The sequence below is a fragment of the Coloeus monedula genome (genome assembly GCF_965178545.1).
Source record: "Coloeus monedula genome assembly, chromosome: 7".
NCBI lineage: Eukaryota > Metazoa > Chordata > Aves > Passeriformes > Corvidae > Coloeus > Coloeus monedula.
The window spans coordinates 15,482,022-15,496,964 of NC_138787.1; the positions used below are offsets into that span (position 1 = coordinate 15,482,022).

The window sequence follows — 14,943 nt, forward strand, 5'->3', positions numbered from 1 at the left end:
ATACATTAAGTAACCTTTGCTTACCTTGATATCCAGTGGGTTGAATAATTTGGAGTCCCTGGGTGGAAAAGCATTCGGTATCATTATCTCTAAGCTGGTGTTTGGAGACATGCTTGGTCCTGCACTGATAACCTTGTGGGGAAGAGGTAGAGTTACACAGTTAAAGCTTCAACAGTACCTATTCAACAAACAAAAATATACATCTATAAATACATAAAACTTCACAGAATGGGGTAGCAGCTGGTCTGTTATGCTGTCATGAAAGTGGATTGTGCTAGGAGTGTTAACATTTTGCTCATTCATTCTGTGGGCTTACTGCACCCTTCACTCCTCCAAAGCTGATGAGTAAGAAGTGCTAATCTGTGATGAGTACCTGAGGTCATACAGACTGCCTGCCAGGGAGTATGCAAAAGGAACTAGGAGAGATCTATGTCCAAACTCCTGCTTTTAATCCACTGGAGACAAATTTGATGCTATAGATACTCTTATAAGAAGCTCCTAATTCGTTTTTCTTACCATAATTCCTTTCAAATTGTTTCTGAAAGGAAAAAGTGGCAAGTCAGGACTGCTCTACCACTTTCAATCCTGCTTGTGTTAAGAATTTTTTCTCTGATGATTCAGTGGAAGATTTTCCAGGCCAAAAAATGTGTTCTAAGAGGGATTAACAGCAACTTCCCATCACTAATGCACAAAAGTAACTCATGGTGCCCTTGTACTCTTAAAAGTTTCCTTACTGACTGTCTAGACTGTCATTAGATACACTAAACATTAACCCTCAAAACAAGGATGATGGGGTTTACAAAGGAAAACTCTTACATGGAAAGTGAAGTTGATATTTTCCTTCATACATGTAACTGGTGAATCTTTCCCTTCTGCTCCATAAAGAAATGAGGTTGGTGACACAAACCTACAACAATTTAGAAATTGTTAATAAACAGAATTGCTATATATCATTAGCATAACTTTCTGCTCCAAGCTGCCTCCAGTAAGATTAGTTGTAAGAAAATACCCAAGTTTGCTTTTAAGTAAATCTAGGAACACAGGGTAGACATCATCTGCCTTTGGAATAGAAACCCTCCACATTTTTATTCTTTCCTCTCAAAAAGGCAGATGAATCATAAAAAGTCATAATCCTCACCCAAAACTACACTCCATGAATGTCCCACAAGAAAACCAGAGTATGGTTCATGTTAAGCAAGGAATCTGAGGATCTGCTATGCTCTTATTAAATACATCTTTCTATAAAAAATATTCCACTTTTTAAAAAACATTAGTCTGTTAAGGAACAAATATGAAGCACCATAGATACCAATGGTCTCATCTTACAATAGGGGAAACAAACTCTTCAAAGTGTCTGGGTCAGAGTGCAGGATAGCTGAGCTGAGTAGTCCCAGGATTTTGTCAGCTGTGTCACACTTCTGCTTAAAAACTTTGTGAATTTAGAATAGTAACAAGACAACAGTTGTATGGATGTGCAGGTATACCAACAGGTGACTTACCCATGAGTATTTAACTCAATCTCATATTTTAGAGGTATAGGTAAAGTCAGCATGTTATCCAGCAACATGTTCCCATCTTCATTTTTACTACAAAAATGCAAAGTGAGAAAAATCTGTATTGAAGGTATCATCATATGCTATGCACTCTTTCTGTAAACAAATGCTAAACAGACCTTTCAGCTTATTAAAATAAAAATATTTAATTGGTAACTACATGTCAGGCACTAAAGCCCCCCACATTTTTACAGGCAGAAACCTGCTCATTATTTAAATATCTATCACCTATTTTTCTTGGTAATTTCTCTGTCTCTACAGCTTTGCAACCAATGTACTTTCTTGCAATCATGCTTTGCTAAGCCTTTCCAGTGTTCCTTTATTTGTTTTCCAAAGCTAGTAGTATTTCTCATTCATTCAATTTTTATTAGACTTTACCAGGTAGCATTAATGATGATGTTGAGGTCCTCCTCTGCTCTGGTTAACGAGCTTGCATCCAAGAGGAAACTATAATCCAGCTGTAGAACACATAAAATTTTCCATATATTAAATGATAGTGCACCTTGACACAGTTTCAGTTCAAGTATCTTATTAAACTCATTTAGAATTTCCTGCCCTAAAAAATTCAGAACTAAGAAAATACTTGCTTTTTGTGTCTTCTACTCCCTTTCTATTGACCTAACACATATGTCCATAGCATTAGTCAGCTCACTTGTCTAGAAGCCAAGCACAATCAGTTGATGCATCTTGCAAACATTGTTGTCCCTTAAGGAATTATTGCAGGAGTGTTTAAGCAACTCATTTTAAAAGGAGCAGGAGAGATACAGATACCAACACGGTAAAAGATGTTAGTTTGGAATGACGAAGAGATTCGGAAAAAAAGGGGTTTTTCCCCCATGAAAATCCTCATAACGTATTCAGGGTTTTTTTTAAGTCTAGGAACTTCATTTATAGCTTACCTTTGAGTTGTGATCTACATATAAATAGCCAACACTGCACTCAAGTGTCACTGCATTAATTTCTTTATCTAATACTGCACAGTGTATCTGTTTTTCTTCCTAAAATAAAGGACAAATTACTAATGGTTAGAAAAGGGTTTTTTTCCGGACATTTCAATTTACATGTACACACTAAAATTGGGTGCTTTGTATTTTCCTGAACCAGGTGTTATTTCACTGATGCCAATACCCAGGACACCCATCACCACTTTAACATAACAGATTATATTGATTGTTGTATCAGTTACTTCATCTGCTTCTCGCTTTTACCGAACCTAAGGCACATGCAGCAGATCTCGACCCACCCACATGAAAAGCCAACCTCACAAAGGTGGACCTGGGGGATTGTTTTACAAGGCAAACAGTTATTTTTAAAAGGCAGAAAGAGAGCCCAATTAGGTTTATGACTTTTTATAAGCCAGTGTATTTGGGAAAAAGCAGATTCCATGAGATCCTTGTGATCACTGAAAACATGATCATCAGCCAAAAACCAGCCATAACACCCTGAAATAATTTTAAAACATTTTTTTAAATTATTTTAGTTGTTACTGAAATTATGTAAGTCACCTGTATTGATCAAATTGCACTTGATTTAGGTAGCTAGAAGTCTTAAGGACTTAAAAACGGATGTTTTGGCAGCTTTTGATGAAGGGATGTAGGTTCAGTATCTAAAGAAACTCAACAACTCATAAACATAATTTGAAAAATGCCTGGCTGAAAAATAAAAATATCAAAGGACTACTGTTTGAGAGATTTTTTTCCTTACCAATTCTAAAACTCGAATGTAATAAAGACCTTTAGGGATCTGAATGTGAAGGACAGTTTCATACGCATCATCTCCAACATTAAGCAGAGAAATGTTCAACAATAAAGTCTTCACACTTCCAACACCAAGGTATGTTTTCTTATCATGAGGCCTATAAAAATAATTACCATAATATAAATGGAAAGTAATTCTAGACATAGCCTGTATGCAAAGCTTTTCCCCCACTGCTCTTTTGGGTAATTTCAGTTGGTTCTGACAAAGCCCAGCTGGAGATGTAAGGGGAAGGTTTTACTCAATTCTGTAACTAAGGTACAATACCAGTTATATGATGGTCAACTGCAGCACTGCACCTCTAAAAGCTTGACCTGCTTAATGAGAGGGCAAGAAAATTGTCATCAGTCAGTTGGGCTTTTGGCCTTTACGAGATCAGTCCTTTCCTTTACAGGCCAGAATAGCAATGTACCACTGCTACAGTATTTTCACACATTATTTCAACATTCACTCTTTGCACTCCAGATCTGGGATTGAGCTAATATGAAAAGGGGCATAGTAAACATGCCTATTTTATGATCTATGTAATGTACTATAATCATGTTACAAGTACAGACACCCTATCAGGGGCTAAAAGTAAACTTCAGCTTGACATTAAAGTTTAATTAAGACTTGTAGAAAGGGTGCCTAGAAATAGACATTTATCAGATATTCTGGCTCGAAACCAAAGCATTAGTCACTGAACACCTTTGGGAAAGAAGCTGGCACTTATAAAAGCAACAGAAGGCAAAAGCACTGCCTAAGCAGATAGGTTCCAAGACAAAAGCAAATTAAAGAAAAACACAATGTTAACATTTTGGTAGCTTGTCAACTTTAGGTTAAATTTGAACGTTGTTTTACTACTTATATACCCACCACTCACTCCTCTTACATGCATTAAAGCCAAGCTCATTAACAATATGCTGTCACAAAGATGCCTCCCAGCTTAACACACAAGTACACAAAAGTACCAGGTGCACATCTGGGACTACAACAAAGCTTGAACTAAAGCTTTTCCCTGGTAATCATATTTCATTCTTCATTAAAAAATGCATGATGCAGACTAGAAATTTACAGAGCAGGCCAAAATCGAAGCAATTTAAACAAAACATGATAGTGTATGCATGAAGACTTGTTACTCAGTAAATAAAGCATTGCATTGCCATTCCTATTTGATTTCATTCTTTTAAAACCAAAGGTGTTTGCTTTGCTCTTCAAGGATAATGAATGCATTCTGTCTAGACAAAATAAATTATCACTTCACAGCTAACTAGTTTTTAATTGAGATTCCAGGGGCACAAGGTAATTAAAGGTGATACTTAACACTTTATCAAGATATTTAGACTATTTATTCACACTGCAAATCTGCTACTGGTGCCTAATGTCAAGCAGGTATATTGTAATCTGTTTTCCTTTCTTAGAGCTTCAAAGTACTTACAAAACTGCATTGCTAATGTCACAAACGAAAATTCTGCACAATCATTCTTTCTGAAAAGTTTATGAGTGTTTAAATAAAATAACCATCCAGCCTAAGAAAATGAAAGGGCTTAAGACTCGTGCAACAGGCTAGGTGTTAAAGTAGGGAGAAAAATACTCATCTTACTCTGAAATCTATGAAGATGACAAAGTTTTTGCTCAGGATTATACAGGTGTGATTAGTCTGCATTATGTGACTGTCAGCATCTTTCGATGCCATTTTAGGTTGTTCAACCTAGTATTTTGATTTAAGTAGAAGCAACTTTAAAAGTGATGAATGACAAGAAAATCCAGGTCACATGTAAAATATCTAAGTGTCTGGGATTTAAAACAGGTACAATTCCTCTTTTTGCACACCAACTACCTGTATTTTTTACTTTGAAATAAAGAAAAAGTTGTGATGATAAAATACAACTTAAAACAGTTAAATGGCTCTTCTGCTTAAGAATATGACATCTTCAGTTTTATACTGTTGATTGAGACTTTGTACAGTGCAAGTACAGTATCTCCAGAAAGAGCAGCAGCAATAACCAATAACTTGTCAATTTGCCAATAGTTACAATGTCTGCCTATTGAGTATGCACTATGCAGTGTTATCTTAGCCCAGTTATACATGAAGTGTAGAGCACAAATTGATGTTTTTGTGAAGATGTATTTTATGAGCTGTAAAATCTTCTAATTATGCAATAACAGTTCTTCAATTATATATATTTCTGCTACATTTCCTGGAAGATTTCTGATTTAAAGATAGTCTTCAATTAAGCACAACTTTTCTTCTTGTATATTCTTAGGGAGTCCATAGTCTACTTTTGCAAATTATTGTTATTTATTTACAAAAGAGTAAGGAATAATTAAGATAAAATCTTACTGGGTCTTGTCCAAAAAAATGAAAGCTACGTTATACTTACTTTGGAAAAACAACTTTTCCAGAAACTCTCAAGTCAGCTGAACAATTTTCTTGGGAGCAAAATCTTGCAAAAATAAACTGTAAAAGCCAAATTAAAAAAAAGGCACTTCAGTGTCTTATGCTTCCTATAGTGAGTAACAGTATTTCCAAAGAAAGAAACCCATCACCTAGTAACTAAGCATCAGGAAGTCTCTAATAGCTCTTACTCCTAACATACAATTCAATCAGGCTATGATTTTCCATTTTCCAAACACATTCTGTGCATCCAGAGTAACAGTGAAGAGGCTTTCCAGACTGTCTCTCACAGTTAAACCTGTGGGTGTATGTTCAGACAATTTTTTACAGCAGTACATAAAGAGGGCAGAATGTTTTAGAAGATCCAGAACTGATGTCTGTGCAGTTTCTCCTATGATACAGCACACTTAATTTTTGCACTAATTTCATTACACAGCCTTTACTTATCATAGTTAGTAAGGTTTGATGAGAGTAGAGACACCATGAGTTGCAGGTGTCCATGCCTTGGCTATCAATATGTTACAGAGCACATTTATGTCACTGTATTCAACATCACCCTCTTTCTGTCTCTATAAGTTTGAGGTTTCTAAAACAGAATTTTGAATGAAAACAAGAAGTCAAAGCACGCCATTTTAAAAGAAGCTTTTACGTATCTCAGGAGTTCTTATGGCCAACTGTATCTCAGTTACACAAATCACAGAGAAAGCTGAGTTGGAAGGGACCCATCAGGATCACGGAGTCCAGCTCCTGGCACTGCACAGGGAATCCCCAAGAGTCACAGCCCATACGTGAGAGCATTGTCCAAATGCTTCTGGAACTCAGACAGGCTTGGTGCTCTGACCACTTTCCTGGAGAGCTAACTATTTGTGAAAAATTAAAAATTCAGCACACTCTGACTTTCGCTAAAGTCAAAGTCTCTTAATAAGCTGAGGTTTTTTTGGGGAAAACAGGTTAATTTCATACTTACTAAAGGATACAGAACACACTCTTTCTTTTCCCTCACAAACTTTGTGTTTGAAAACCTGCAATACCTTCACAGAACTAATATTCCAGCAACATCAACACTTCAAACATTTCAAGATCAATACCAACACACTATTGTGTTTTTAACACAGAAATAATTTTAAAGTATAACTTTATATTGGAGAGAGACTCATACTGTTGAAAAAGAATGGATATTTCAAAGAGTGAATTTCATACATGTGTGTTCTGAGGCATATAGTACTACACACATACTACATGCAAGTTCTCTGCACATACCTTTTTTATTTTAAAATCATAATACAGATTGTATACAAGTTCTGCAAAGGTTATTATTTTAGAGAACTCATACACTAACCTTGCTTTTTATAACATCTTTTTCTTTCCTGCGTTGAAGAACAGGTTGAAGTGGTGGAAATTCTTGAGCATCTCTTTTCTGTAGAATATGACGCCCCAGATGATAACTTGCTTCAACATGTACAGGAGTCAAGATATCCCTTACATCTTTCTATGAAAATTGGAAACCTAATGAGTTAATCATATAAGACAAAACATGTATGCTTATGTTTTAAAATTATAAGGCTGCCTAGAACTCACTAAAACAGCAATGCTTATTTTTCATATGTAAAATAATTCCATATGGCTCATATACTTTTCCAGACATCTTTGTTGCTGAAGGAGGCAATCAGAAATGCATAAAAGCATAATATGTTCAATGACAGCATCAGGCATTTCAGAATAGATGATTCTTCCAAGAGGAGAAAGCTTATTGAATAGTGAGCCTACTTCTGTCAATAATCCCGCCTCACACACCTATGAAATGCTGCACTGCCCAAGTAGAAAAATAGGCAAAGTTGGCTAAAATGGAGAAAGTCAACCAGTGGAATATGGCCAGACAAACCCCATGGGTATTTATGAATATGAGTTCTCCCACAGTACCACTAAATCAGGTCATGACTGCATTTTATTTTTCTGCCTCTTTATTTCCCATTCTGTATTAAAAAGATTGAACTCCTCAATAAATGACTACTTGTACATGAAGCCTTGCCTGCATAGCAATGTTCAGACCAGAACCCAAACTACCTACTTGTGAAAACTGAACAGCTTGAAGCACCAACAGTAACAAACCTGATTAAATTACTGCCTAAGTCTAGGGCATAGACAGAGACTGATTGTCCTTCCACATGGCCACTATTTTAATTCTTATCTGCAAGCTTGTACTGGCCAAATCCCATATTATCTAACTCACAATAATTTTCCACAAGGTCTTCTCTGCATCTGCTTTATATTACTTCCATTATACTAATTAGCTATTAATTAGCCTTTACTCAAAATACATAAAATTTATATTGTCTCTTGCAAGGACTGTACTTGACAGACATTCACAGTTACTTAACTTTAGGAGCTTCATACAAGCACAGAAACCTCAGTGGGTGGAAGGAGATGCTTATAATGCTATTAATTAAGAAGTAAAAAGAAAATTGAATTCTATGGAGGAAAAAAATACTAATGATCGAGTATAGGAAGTGATGGAGCAAATCAATTCCTTCCTCCTACACAAATACCTGCTAATGCTGGTACAGCAATCTGTACAAGGTCAGCTGTCAATCACATCTCTCTTAGTTTACAAAACTCTTACAAAGTAAGTGGCAATTTGCCATTGCTCCTGCAAGCAACATTCACTTAGGTGCAACTATCAGTTGAGATCCATCTGGGCAATTTTCCAGTAGGTAACATAAGCTTTCCTTTCTATCCTGAAGCTTTATGATGAAGAATTTGCTTCTAATGGTGTCATAAACAAAAAGTAAGTGAAACCAAGGAAGAAGAAAAATACATGCAAGAATATTTCCCTGCAGGTTTTTTTGTAGCTGTAGAAAATTATATTTATTTTCCAGCCTTTGTACAGGATCAACTGCACCATTCACCCTGATAGATGTTTGCTTCAAAAGGTCACAGAATTGCTACCTTGAGGATTTTTAAGAAAAGTCTAGGCAAACTAGTCCATTATTTTATTGCCCTTATTTCCCCTTTACATCTAAATACTCCCTCTCTCTTCCCCCTTAAATAAGGTCTGACAGGAGATAAGTCTATTTTTTCTGAGTTTAATAAAATACGGTTCCTTTGTGTCCACTAATTTTTATTGTTAGTTGTGGTTTAGGGCTTCGAAGTTTTTCCAAAATTTTTGTTTTGGAAGACAAGCTTCTAAGATGTTTGATAGAATAAAAGTGACTAGCTTTTTCTTGTTCATTGAATAGCCTTAAAAATATTATATCCTTGTCCTGATTATTGGGGTTTTTTTCCACTTTCAAGACAAGTCCCTCATTCATCTCTCAGAGTGATACATCAAGCATGAACACAACAGTTCATACCCTCCAGGGCAACAGTGACTTTGAGACTACTTTGGCAGTTAAGATCTTACTGACTAGATTCTTACTAACTTACTTCTGGGTCAGTACCATGCTCAGTTTCAAAGGGTGGTGGCTGTTGGATCAAACCCTACTTCTGCAGAAACCAACAGTCAACCCAGCAGCTGGTGCCATCTATTCCTGGTGTTGATACAGGCCTCCCCGGCCAACACCCTGCAGGTCTCCAACAGCCTCCTGCTGTGCCCATTGCTCTGGCAGACCTTCTATCTCAGTGGCTTCTCTTCTGAAGCACTGCTATCAGCAAGTTTTTCTACAGCAAAGTTGTCTCTGCACCATCACAGAGGGAGAACTGTAACCACATTCACTACTAATCTGGTCCAGGAGAAAGACATGTCTGTGCAGGTTTCACGTTTGTAAGCAGAGAAGTAGAGAGGTCACTTTTTCAGCACAGTGCACATTCTTCATATTGTTCAGCTCTAAATTCATTTGTGGAACTCTCATGAGGGATCTTCCTACCCCATTTCCACCTTCAGATTATGGGTGAGGGCTGCATTCCTTGAAGGAAAAAAAATCAAGCAAGCCCAAGCAAGTGCTCTTCACACCCTGCTAGCATTTGGCTCCTTGCAGCAAATTCACAAAGCACACCACACTATAAACCTTGAACTACAGACTTTTCTAGCAATGGTCTTCATGTCACTTCCTGTAGATCAGGAGTGGGTTCTTTCTTTTTTAGCCAAGTCTACCTTATCTGCTCACAATAAAAACAGGAGCAAGACCATACACGTGCTCTTTGAAATAGTTACAAATGACAAAACACAAAAATTACAAGTTTTAAGATACTGCATTAAGCAGTACATAGGAAAGTTCCATCAGAAACAGTCAGCAGAATATGCATGTTATATCATATCTTCTTGGTTGCTCCAAACCAACCTCAATCTAAGTGTGATCTGTCATCCATAAAAATGATGAAAAAAATTTCAAAAATGCTCATGGTCCAACTTCATCACTGTGGTTATTATTATTATAATGCATGTTGTCACCAATGTAAGAGATGGCAGACCCACTGACTTCCCCAGAAAAACCATCAGAATTACAATATATTAACTGTGGAAGATCTGAATACAAATATTTTACTTCCAAAATGATGTGATGTAGTTGAAAACAGAGTAGGTCCTTTTACAGCAGGTCTGCTTTTCAAAAGAGAACAAAGGATTTACAGGACAATACATACTGAAAACTACATTACCCTCATAAATGCTGGATGATCTTTGCAGGCAGTAATACTGCTGTAAATCTTTACTTTTCCTGAGATTGTATCATATGTTCCATTGGAGGAAAAATAAAATCTTGCTTGTGTATCCTCTTTTCTGTTCACGTCAACACTCAGATTATAAAGCAATACTACAAAATAAAACCCAGGGAAAGTAAAGGTTGTAAAATCTTTAAGTGTTACAATTTTAATGAATTTATGGTAGAAATTACAATTTCTGACTCACTTCCATAAGTATGTTCTGTAACATCCATTTTAAAATGCTCTGCTTAAAAATGCTCTGACATAAATCCATATGAAATAAAAACTTCTAGTACCCTGAAAATTGATTGCTTCATGGCTGTTCCCTGATACATGCTTTCGTATCAGGGATAGTTTATCAGGTTGTATTCATAGTTTTCTACCAAAATCTGTTTATAGAAAACCCACTTCAGTTAGTTACAGGGCTGACAGTAAATTACAACAGTTAAGTCAACACACACTGACAAATACTGTTTAACTTCACTGTTTTTTCTATTTAAGTTAGTATGAATTGCTATGATAACAAGTTGCAAGCAAGTTTCAGAGCATTACAAATCTATAACATCTAAATTTTTTGCCAAGAGTTAGGTTATCTACAGTTTCTACTAGTTCTTTTTTAAGTTAAAAAGCCTTATGTAAAAGTCCAGCAAGGGTGACCCAGTCTGACTGCTCATCTTTCAAAAGGAATATGAGCTTCAAAAGATCTGATAAAGATCAAAAGACAACTTTACAGGTCATCAATGCATATGTTCTCTGTAACATGCTCCCAAAGGTTATTGAATGTTCTCACACAGAAGAGTTAAGCAATTTAATTTTATATACCATGTACTTGCAGGGCTGTTTGCAGTTTACAAATAGCACATGACAAGTAGGTTAAAATCACTCAGGCAATACAGTCAAATTTAGACAGTAAATTATTTTAAATTAATTCTCCATGAATATCCCCTCTGATAGATATTGCCTCTAGCAATACCTGGTTTTGCCAAGAGCAAAACACGCATTATATAAAATATAATACAAGATTTATTTTTCAGTAATCTTGGTGGAACTCCTTCTGTTTCACATAATGTCCCACAATTGCATTATCAGCTGCTTGAGCTGGTTTATGAAGGAATGTCTTCTCTCTATTGCTAAGTTGAAGACAGCATCCCACAGGAGTCCCATCTGGTTTAGTCCATGCCTGGGAGGACTGCTGTTAGAGAACACCTAAATATCACCCTTTTAATGCTGCTGTCTCTCAAAGTAGCTGTAAGTTATTCTAAACTGAACAGAAGCATAATGGCTTGATGTTATAGGGTAATCATGACATAAAAAAAGTTTTCAGCTTTTCATTTTATATTGAACTTAGATTAATGGTCTATTAAATACCAGTAGCATTATTCTGTAAATAGGTACATTTAAAATGAATACATATACTGGCTTTTTCTTCCAGTAGCTTACCAATATAACCAGGAACCTCTCGTCCACTATAGGTAAAGCATATCTTCAAATTCATACAGGTGGCAGGCTGCTCATTTTCCATGCAGTCTAAGTTAGTTCGATTTATTGAATTAGAATGTTTTAAAGAAGCTTCAACAATTATCACTGGTTTTGTTCTACGAATAGAAAAGAGTAAGTGTTCACAAATAGTGGCCAGAAATAGCTGCAAAAACTAACCATCTCTGACAATCTATTTTTATATTTTAGAATTATAATTTTGAAGTTATCTGCATTTTTCAGATAGTTTCAAATTGTTCTATGTACATTATTTGTTGTCTCAGTAAGTTTCAGAATGATATTTTCATTTTTTCAAGGTGTTTATTTAAATGTTTCATTTGTAGAGCCTTCTAGAGCCTAATGACTGAAGTTCAAGACATCAAGAATATAATGAGGTTAAATTACACTACTGAGTTTTATTAAATTGCACTTAAAAAATTGAGTTAAATTATATGGTCTTCAAAAGCAGTGAAATGGAGCAATCTCACCTCAACACCACAGCAGAATCAGAGAAAAATGCACCAACGGCTACATCTGCACAAAAAAAAAAAAAAAAAAAAAAAAAAAAAAAAAAAAAAATCAATAAGCACAATTTGTCAACAGGAATTACTTGTCAGGTACAAGCACGTTATAGCATATTCACCTTTTGGTCAGCATTAAAACACCATTTTCCCTTTTTTTATTAAAAGGGGCATGCTAATACTCAAAGATGGATCCTCAAATACTTGTCCACTGTCCATTAATGGTGCATGCTAATTTCCTGGACTTGCAGATATTGATAATGTGATGATTTGATTTCTTAATCAAAGAAAAGCGGTTTAAGTGGTTGATACTGAAGGACAATTCAGCTAAATAGGAGATACTTGCCTTCTTCTCCATCCAGATATTCAATATTGCTATACATGCACATTGTTTTATATATATATATATAAAAAACAGAATTGCTTATCTCTATTTATGTATGAAATTATACATAGAGAGAGACAGAAAAAAGTATTTACTTTACTCCAGACTGACACCTAATCGTGCAAGAAGGAAATAAATATAGACAGTATATATACCTCTCAAATGAGGTAGCAAAAGTGAATTGTCAGATGACTGTAAGGGCCTGAGGATGTGACTTCCAGATTAGTAACCAACAGCTGACCTGACAGCAAACTACTTGTCACTTACCTTTTAGCCCAGCATTACAAATTAACCTGGATAACATTTCTGTGGACAGAGCCAAATATACGACACACAATTCATGGTAACCTTGTGCTTTTACATCCACAAGAGCCAGACAGACATACCTGCCCTGACATCACACTTGTCTGCAAAATGTCAAAATGTTTTGATGAAATATAAAGCAATTAATATATACTTGGAAAAAGTGAAGTTGTTTTACACCAAATTAACATTACTTTGTCATGGCAACAAGAACACCACAATGGTCTTAATTCACAGCCATGAGCCCTATGTGAGGTTAAAGTGCTGTTCACTCTGAGAGTCAAGGAGCCCATGACTCCTGTCAAAATCCAGACTCTGGGAAGGCCAGCAATATATTTAGGTTAGCACACTAGTCTGGACAACAAACACGCTTCCAGTGCCCAAACCAGCTCACTGTGACATTATCAGATGAGATAGCTACTTTAAAAATATAAATCACATTTCTCTTCCTCTTTGTGCACTATGATCATACTATTACATTGTTATCAGGCCTTAAATAATAGTTAGATGACCGTGAAAACTGACTGCTTGGCCTCAGCTTTACCTCTTCTTTTTTCTTCCTAAAATATGAGATGTGACATGTCATCTCAATAACAGATTCTGCTTTTGTTAAAAGTATCAAGTAGCACAGTAGGGTTGTTCCCTATGAATTTATATTCTTTTAAAAATGAAAAATAAACAAAATTGTTTAATTTACCTTGATAACCATTGTTATCTACATCAATGCCACTTGATATGGATTGTCCAAACATGCTTAAAGAATTACTGACTTCTTGTCCTTGTATTCTCTGAGAAGAAGAACGTAAAAGAGAAAATTATTCTTGGAAAACTAATCTCTGAGTTACAATTTCCAGTGAAAAATGTTAGCACAACAATCCTGCTGCTGAATGCAGTTATGGACTTAACGGTGAAAGTATAACCCTGAAAATAACATTCCTCAATTACTGAATATGTAAAATCCCCTAAACCTTGTCTAAAGCCCCCCAAAACAATTTTTTTCACTCTTACAGGTTATGTTATGACTGGAAATCACAGACCATGTAAAAATTTTCTGAAGTCTTTTAAAGTCCTTCAGATGGTCAGTGTTAAATGAAGCAAAAACCCTCTAAGATTTAAACTTAGGGTTTTTCTGTATTGGGTATCTTGCATTGAAAAAAGCACACCTGTGAAAATGATGGTGTTATTCCATCTTTCCTCCCATTGTATATATAAACAGCCCCTTTCAGATTATCTTCTTGTGGAGCCCCAATTGCCACATCTGTGGAAAAAAAATTTAGCAATGATCAGTTCACTAGGAAATATGAACAAGGAACAGTTAAAAGAAATGCAAATCCTGATGCATGCAATGCCAGACCCGATTCACTTGCCTGAATTCAAAGGCAGTGTTGAACATAGATACAAGCAAACAAAGATATAAACCAAAACAGACCAGTAATCTGATTCTACCTTAGTTACTATGTATGAAAAGCAACAATCAAATACAGCTATTATGTTAAAGATGAAGTCTATTTCTAGCAATACTAATTTTGACCTTTAAGAGGTTAAAAGGTTACCATGCAAATAGCCAAAATTATCATGATCTTTACAAAAAGAAAAAAAAAAGCCTTGTATTCATGGAACAGTGATGGTTTTCCTGCTCTTCCCACATGGGTTAGGTCACTGAAATACAGTACTCTTATTATAAAGTGCCAAAATGAAACATTTATTTTTCTAAGAAATGTCCATAACGGTCAATAATGAGCTTGAAAAGGCATTTAATGAGGAAATGAAGGTAGCTGGTTGGTACAAAGGGATATGTTTTATGCCTAGATTACTTAACCCCAGAGGGGTGCAGCAACTCATAACAAACTGAATGAATGTACCTACTCACCAATCCATCCTCAACAGCCCTTACCAAAGCCCCCCATGGTTGAAATAGCCAGGGGAGGGGGGGGG

The 14,943-nt window shown here is 35.8% G+C and overlaps 1 protein-coding gene across 1 annotated transcript in view; it reads right to left on the reverse strand.

Annotated features, from left to right (window-relative positions):
- The window catches only part of ITGA4 (integrin subunit alpha 4), a gene marked incomplete at its 5' end in the record, with an annotated part of 33,327 nt that overhangs the window by 4,168 nt on the left and 14,216 nt on the right, over positions 1 to 14,943 (reverse strand). Inside the window, 13 exons of the mRNA XM_082285425.1 lie at positions 25 to 132; positions 817 to 907; positions 1,500 to 1,586; positions 1,932 to 2,011; positions 2,453 to 2,551; positions 3,258 to 3,408; positions 5,672 to 5,748; positions 7,025 to 7,174; positions 10,279 to 10,433; positions 11,764 to 11,918; positions 12,288 to 12,333; positions 13,706 to 13,796; positions 14,172 to 14,266. Coding sequence (XP_082141551.1) covers positions 25 to 132; positions 817 to 907; positions 1,500 to 1,586; positions 1,932 to 2,011; positions 2,453 to 2,551; positions 3,258 to 3,408; positions 5,672 to 5,748; positions 7,025 to 7,174; positions 10,279 to 10,433; positions 11,764 to 11,918; positions 12,288 to 12,333; positions 13,706 to 13,796; positions 14,172 to 14,266 — 1,385 coding nt within the window. The remainder of the gene's footprint in view (positions 1 to 24; positions 133 to 816; positions 908 to 1,499; positions 1,587 to 1,931; positions 2,012 to 2,452; positions 2,552 to 3,257; positions 3,409 to 5,671; positions 5,749 to 7,024; positions 7,175 to 10,278; positions 10,434 to 11,763; positions 11,919 to 12,287; positions 12,334 to 13,705; positions 13,797 to 14,171; positions 14,267 to 14,943) is intronic.